The sequence below is a fragment of the Cinclus cinclus genome, chromosome 5 (genome assembly GCF_963662255.1).
Source record: "Cinclus cinclus chromosome 5, bCinCin1.1, whole genome shotgun sequence".
Lineage (NCBI taxonomy): Eukaryota > Metazoa > Chordata > Aves > Passeriformes > Cinclidae > Cinclus > Cinclus cinclus.
In genome coordinates this window covers 42,905,386-42,913,421 of record NC_085050.1, presented here as the reverse complement: position 1 = coordinate 42,913,421, position 8,036 = coordinate 42,905,386, and the positions used below count along the sequence as shown (strand labels likewise).

Sequence of the window (8,036 nt, the reverse complement as noted above, 5' to 3'; positions counted from 1 at the left end):
TTGCTTTTATCTTACCACTGGTTATTCTGTTTTCCAAATGTGGTCCATTATTCAGATTATTGTGACCTGCTGGCTTTAAACCAGGAGATATACAAAACGTGCACAGAACCTGCTGAGTGGGTTCCACAGCACAAAGATAGGTAAGAAAGCCCACTGACGAGCCACTGCAGATGATGAAACCACACCAGGCCAAACAGATCATCGGGACCAGAGGCTAAGATGTGGAAAACCTGGGCAAACACTAGAGGAAGAGCTCAGTAGGAATCCTTCTTTTATCCTTTGCCCACTCCCAAACCTGCCATACTTACACATCCCTCCAGTACCCTCTTCTACCCACCATAGAAGCAGTCAGAACCCACCAGTATGCTAACAAATGTTTTCCACAATAATGAATTACTTCTGTTTACTTCTTATTAATGTATTTTATAAGAAAAATTGTAAAATTGGTCAAATTGACTATCAGGCAACTTGGCTGTGTGTTTTACATAGGAAACCACAGCTGTGAGCTGAAAGAGATGCCTCATGCTCTCATTGTATTCTGGGAAAAAGAAGAGGTGCAGTGCCGTGGTCTGGGGGTTCAGCGGTGGTCTTCCCAGGGTGCCACAACCTTCCTGGAGAGGTGTCCAGCAGGGGATGTCCCAAGGGGCATAGGCACATCCCACAGCAGTGAGTGACTTAATCTCTAGTGATTTCTAGCTCTCCTGTGAAGTCACTCTCGGGTTGCATGGAGATAAAGGACAAGAGCCTCATATAGCGTTCCACAGAAAGCAAAGCCTTTATTATAGGAGACCACTCTGTGAAGGGTGCCAGGGGCAAGAGCTCCCCCTAACTACGGAGAAACAGGGGATTATATGGGGATGACAGGGGCTGGGGTAGAGCAACAGGGCAAATAGTATGAGGGCTCAAAACTAAAACAAGGGAAAGAGACCAAGAGGGTACAGGCTATTAACATGAAGAAACAGAGCACGATGGAGGTAGCTTTCTTCTCATCAACAGCTATAAGGGGACTTGCTTGGGAGCCCTATCTCTAGGCCTATCTCAGGCCTCGCTTCTCCACGGGAGCTCAGGATGTTCCTGTGCCGAGGGCTTACCGCCCTCCACAGTATAGTTACCAAATTTCTGCCTATTTTATATTTTAACATTTTATATTCAGAAAAACAGAAAGAATACTGGTGATACAGCTCTGACAAGCATATTTTACTGTTAAAAAATAACAAAATACATTTTAAGCCATATTTTTTACCATAAAATACCATCAGTTAATAACCTAGACCTGAATTTCTTCCTCTGTTGCAAGTTCATAGCTTGGATCAATATGACATATTCCTATCATTTTCCCATCAGACACTACTGGAGAAGCAGAAGGTGTCTGCAGGTTAAGTAAAGAGAGAGTAGGAGAAAATCTGGAGGTCATGGTTGGTGGAGGATATCCATGATTGCAGATAATAGGAGGATAAGGGTATTTATTAGAAACTTGCCCTGATGTTGTATCTGGCATTCTTGGAGGCACTGTCCTTATGCCAGGCTGTGCTACTGACGTTACCAAGGGAGGAGGGAAAACAAAGAGATTTCTTCCCCTTAGAGAAGCTATGAATGTGAACATTTTCATCTTTCAGTTCTGCAATATCATTAAACACTGAGGCAAGAGCTTGAAATCTGGGTTTGAAGCTGAGCACAAAATCCCAGTTATAACCACTTCTGAGATCCTCATCAGAGGTGCCAACAGTTGCAAGCAAATCATATCCAGAGTCTTTCCAATCTGACACCAGGACATAGTCTCTTGTGAAGTCTGTCATTATGCCTTCCTCTTTTATTCCAATTTCCTTAAGTGTTTGAGACAAAATTTTATGTGCATAGGCTGTGTGACAAGCTTCTTCTCTGCTTTCTCCTTTAATGGTCTGCATATTTTCCATGCTTTGCATGGTAGCTATGAAATCTGTTTTTCCAGACTGATAGAACTGATCAGGCTCTCCTGGGACCCCTGAATCTGGCATCTGTTAGCTGTGCTTACTCAGTGCTGAACCAATGCATTTTCTGCAAGGATATTCATAGATCCGTTTGATTTCTCCATGCTCTGCAGCCCCTCCTTCAGCAGAACCATGGTCATTGGAGTCTGAATACCTGCAGGAGACATAATCATCCTTCCCCTCTCCAAGTCCTGCTAGGCTCACCCATTTTGCTATAGCACCCATGGGAAGCATACTGCTCTCAGTAATTTGGATTTTCTGGCTGTCCTCATTTTCTCTTATTGAATTCACATCAGCAGGTGAGGAGGATAGTGTGGTTTTTTTCACACAAGCATTCATCAGATCTTTCTGCTTAAGTCTCAGAGTAAGTGTGGTAAGACTGATGGCAAGCAGGAACACTATCAGTGAGATGGAAACACTCACTGTCAGGCTATGTGCTGACGCTGTGGGATCACTCTCAGGAGAATTGGAAACATTTACAAAAACAGTGCATACTGTGAACCTTGACATAATTTTGGGGCTATGAGCTCTTACCAACAATTTCAGAGTATCATCATTCCTTTGGATGCCATTTTCCCTTCTGTGAACAGTCTGAGTCAAATAAATATTGCCACTTATTTGATTCACAGAAAAGAATGGAGAAGGTTTTAGAAGGGAGTAATGAACAACTCCATCCAGTCCACCATCACTGTCTGATGCTGTCACTTGGCCAATCAACTGACCTGCTCCATTCTTCTCAGGGAGATTAAAGAAATAATGTTCTTGTGTAAACACTGGGTCAAATTCATCTTTCCCCTCAATATCTACTTGAACTCTAGTGGTAGCCAGTGAATCACCTTTGTCTTTTACTTGGATTATGAGACAGTACCTATTTTGACTCTCATAGTCAAACATTTGCTTTGTATGAATATCTCCTGTTAAAGGATCAATGAAGAACATGTCATGGTCTCTAGCAGCTTCATGATGAGCCAAACATGAAGACTGAATGGCGTAGGTGAGGTACCCATAGGAGCCTTTATCAAAATCCAATGCACAAACAGCACATACAAAAGAAAAGGTAGGCAGATTTTCACTGACAGTGCAGCTCAGATTGGGAAACAAAAAAAGTGGGGCATAATCATTGTCATCTAGGATGCTAACAAAAACAACAGCAAAAGCAGTATTTTTTACATCAGTTCCTCCATCTGTGGCTTGGATAACCAAAGTGAATTTCATGCTATCCTCATAATCCAGCCTTTTCGTCAAATTTACAGATCCTGTTCTACCATCCAAGCAAAAATGCCCTCTGTCATTTCCAGAGACGACAGTATAAGTGATCTCTGCATTACTGCCTGCATCACAGTCTTCTGCTGAAACTTCAGTGATGTGACTGCCTATGGGGATGCTTTCTTTGACATGAACATGATACTCTGGGCTGCTAAATACTGGAGGATTATCATTAACATCCAGCACAGTTATTAGCACTGTAGCAGTTGAATTCAAGGAGGGTGTTCCATGATCAGAGGCAAGGAGAAACAACTGGTAAGAAGTAGCTGATTCCCTGTCAAGAGCACTGCTCAAAACAAGACTGCCAACAAGTTTGTAGGATGTTTCTGACACCATGACACTTGTTTCTATGGAGAATAAATTCTCAGCATTGCCACCAATAATAGAGTATTCAATAAATGTGTTTTCATGTGTCCGATCATAGTCAATGGCTGAGAATAGGAGGACGCCTTCTCCAACTGAGGCATCCTCACTCACACTGAGATTGTACAGAACCTTTGTGAAGTGAGGGGCACAGTTATTTACATCTTCTACGTGCACCTCTATGGAGGTAACTGCACTCAGAGGGGGACTGCCACCATCTGTGGCCTCTATCAGGAGATGAATAATGGATATATTTTTCAGCTGCATAACTGGTTCCATGGCAAACAGCGAACCTGAAAATAAACCAAAATTAACAAAAGTCCATACTTCCCAGGCAAGTAAATGTGATTCCAAAAGCTGATTCTAAACAGCTGCATTTGAAAATGACCCAGCTGTTAACAGCTGTACACAACAAAGTAACTCTTTTTGCATCTGAAGAGTAGTGGGTCAATGTGTGGATGGACAGTCAGTGACAGGTAGCATCCCCCAGGGACCAGTACTGAGACCAGTACTGTTTAATACCTTCCTCAGTGACACAGATGGTGGGATCAAGGATCAAGTGCAATCAGTATCAACAAGTTTGCAGATGACACCAAGCTGAGTGCTGCAGTTGACATGCCTGAGGGGTGGGATGCCATCCAGGTAGACCTGGACAAGCTCAAGAAGTGAGTCCACAGGAACTTCATGAAACTTAACAAAGATGAGTGCAAGGTCCTGCACATGAATCAGGACAACTTTTGCTATCAATAGAGGGTGGGGGAGGAAGGGATCAAGAGCAGCCATGTGCAGAAGGACTTGGGGGTACCAGTAGATGAAAGGTTAGACATAACCCATCAATGTGCACTTACAGCCTAGAAAGAAAATTGTATCCTGGACTGCAATAAAAGCAGCATGGGCAGCAGAGAGAGTGACATGATTCACTCCCTCTGCTCTGTTAGAGCCCACCTGGAGTGCTGCATCCAGCTCTGGAGCTCCCAACAAAGAAAACACATGGACCTGTTGGAGCGAGTTTATGGAGAGCCATTAAATTGATCAGAGGACTGCAGGGCCTCTCCTATAGGAAAAGGCTCAGATAGTTCAGTCCAGAAAAGGTTACAGGGAGACCTTATTTAGGCACTAAAGGGGGTTTATAAGGATGGGGACAGACATTTTAGTAAGACCTTTTGTGATAGGACAAGAGGTCATGGTTTTCAACCAGAAGAGGGTAAATTCAGATCAGATAGGAGGAACAATTTTTTCAATGAGGGTGATGAAACACTGGAAGACATTGCCCAGAAAGGTGGTGGATGCCCCATCCCCAGAAACATTCAAGGTCAGGTTGGACAGAACACTGAGCAACCTTATCTGTTTGAAGACGTCTCTGCTCACTGCAGGGGGGTTGGAGTAGATGACCATTAAAGATCCCATCCAAACTATTGCATGATTCCAAAAAACTATGGTTAATGCTGTGAAGGCAAGATCTCCCCTCAATGATGCAGTATCAAATACACACACTGCACTTAGACCAGAAAAAAATATGTGCAGCTCGGGACAAACTTAGAACTCCAGTCTTTAATGTGATAGTTCCCCACTGATAATGGCAGATTTAGCAAAAACACAATGGACTTTGGCCATCACAAATTTACAGAACTCAAGTTATCACTGGCAACTGGTGAGAAAGCAATAGGACTCCTCGATTTATACTTAAAAAGCTGAAATTAAAAAAAACATGCAAACTCACCATTCTTGTGATCTATGGAAAATCCCTCAGAGGAAGAGAGGATTTTGTAGGAAATCATTCCATTATGTTCAGAATCCCTATCTGTGGCAGAGAGTGTCAGAACAGTGGCATCCATAAAAATGAGCTCTGGCAAGTTCACCTGACATATAAAGCAAAACAGAGCTTAATAGAAGATTTTAGACATTAAAAAAATCGCCTCTATTTGATATTAGTAAAACCCACGCAGTTTCCAGCTTTGGAAAAAATTATACCTACCCATTTTCTTGAAAAACCAGACAAAACCAGAAAGAGTTGTGATATTGAAAAGTATGCCTTCAATATGGTCAAAATTCATACTAAGCTTTAAACAGTAGTAAAATCCATCTAGTTCATTATGACAGTAAGTTTAGAGAATACATTAATCACTTTTTACAACAGTACACTTATGGACTGCAATTAAAGGCTTTTCTCCTCACTTTCAAAATCCCTTTCATTTCCATACATGGAATAGAGTCTGCAGTCTCTGTCTGGAGTATATGACTGAACACTAAAAAAGTCAATTTATGCACCCTGAAAATTCCAGCACTAGGGCACTTAATCACCACTGAATTATACCTAGAATTTAACTTTTCAAAATGCTCCCATTTTTTCTTCTAGGAAACCAAAAAAGTCCATTTCCTTTTTAGAAATTTTCATTGTTTCAAGTCCAGAAACAGCACTTTTGTGACCAAAGTTTCCTTCCATCTCATAAACCCAATTTCAAATGAACAGTATGAAATAGCAGCCCCCTCTGTCATAACTTGAAGTGTTACTTTAAATAATTTAAACTGAGAGATTATATGTATATAATTCATATGTTATATGTATACATGTATTATATGTATAATACATGTATTAAACTACATATGAGGACCATAAATATGAAAACAATTAAAGGAAAAATAAAAGGGTAAAAATGCAGGATGATGAATAGGGAATTATGCATATCATCAACCAAAAAGAAGCAGAATGTCTTACATGCCAAGGAACACATCAAACATCATGACTGTGGAAAGAGAAGCTCAGCTGTTTACATTAAAATAGCAAATAAAGCTATACTGTTTTGAATTAATTAAGAAAGTTCCCTATAATGTCTGCTGCAATCTACAAAAAAAAATTCTAGCACTTGCACATGCAAATACTTGTCTAACTACTCTATAAAATTAGACATGTATGAGGGTTGAGGAAAATTAAGATCTAAAAATCACTTGTGTATTAATAGTGCATTTTCCCAGAATGTAGACTTATGGAGAAATTTACACAAATTCTGTCCACTCAGGCACCCAAAAGTTTCACAGGTGCCTACAGCTTGTCTCAGAGGTATCTAAGTGACTGAACTACTGTGCCTGCACATGCTCAGAGGTGGAAAATTCTTTAGTAAGCCAAATGTTTAAACTTATTTCTTTACTAAAACTGTCTGAGACTTACAAATGGAGTATTACTAAATCCAAATCTTCTGTGGTGTCTCATATTTTTAGCTCTGAGGACATCTGCCACACACAAAAAGTCAAATCAAACAGCTCAGCTCACAGGAATGCAGAATGCCTGCAGCTGTTGGGCACCTCCAAGATGCAATCCTTGGTCACCTTAAAACAGGGTGCCATGACTGCATACTGTCGAGTTTTGAATATCATATATTTTGAATATTTGAGACAGAGACTACCCAACCTCTCTGGACAACCTGTGCCAATATTTAGTCACTATTAGAGTTTGAAGGAAGAAAAAAAGAAAGTGTTTCCTCATGTTTAAACGGAATTTCTTATAGATTAATTTGTGCCCACTGCCTCCTGTCCTGTCACTGGACACAACAAACAAGACTTGGTTTTGCCCATCTCTACTTGCCCACACTTGTATTTACACTAACTCTAAGTCTGAGCCTTCTCCCCCAGGCTGAAATCTCCATGCTGTAGGCTCTCCTGGACCTTAGCCCAAAGCTGCATAACCCCACACCAACAAGTCCTAAGGAAACAAAACCTCTGTCAACTTACTTTTCCTGTGGCGATTTTACTAAGGCTCAGATGGGACATTCAGAAACATTTCTTTGTGCAGAGGATGGTCAAACACAGAAACAGGCTTCCTCAAGAGATGGTCAAAGCTCCTAGCCTGTCCACGTTTAAGAGGAATTTGGCCAATGCCCTTAACAACATGCATTAGCTTTAGGTCAGTCCTGAAGTGGTCAGGCACTTGGACTAGATGATGTTTGTAGACTCCATGCATGACAAACTGTTCTATGATTCAATCATTCTATTTTTTATATGCTCCACTTTTTTTGATCTCCACTTTTCTTTATGTCCCACAGCTGTCCATAGTGACTAGAAGAGATCTGTTTTCACTGCTGGACAACTTCACTTCTACAACAATACAGCAGTTCAAATGCTTGTCCATGAATCCAAAAGCAGAGCTCTGTACCCTCCTCAGTCTCAGGGGATGTTGTGGAGGTCAAAACTCATATCCTTCACTCCCTAGGTGAATGCCATTGCTGTAAAGCAGCATTACACACTGCAAAGTTTATGTGCATCATCTGCCACAGGGCATTTGGTACAGCTTTGTGGAGCTGTGTAAATGAAAATGAAGAATTTCATGCCATAGTAATTTCATTTCATTTCATTTCATTTCATTTCATTTCATTTCATTTCATTTCATTTCATGCCATGGACAAGAAACAAGTTCTGAACACTGGACCCTGCTCCCCAAACTGGATT

At 41.1% G+C, this 8,036-nt stretch overlaps 1 protein-coding gene across 1 annotated transcript in view; it reads right to left on the bottom strand.

Annotated features, from left to right (window-relative positions):
* Window positions 1-1,267: 1,267 nt before the first annotated feature.
* Window positions 1,268-8,036, bottom strand: part of DCHS2 (dachsous cadherin-related 2) — a 103,926-nt gene continuing 97,157 nt past the window's right edge. The window contains 3 exon segments of the mRNA XM_062493647.1: window positions 1,268-1,564; window positions 1,566-3,889; window positions 5,317-5,455. Coding sequence (XP_062349631.1) covers window positions 1,268-1,564; window positions 1,566-3,889; window positions 5,317-5,455 — 2,760 coding nt within the window.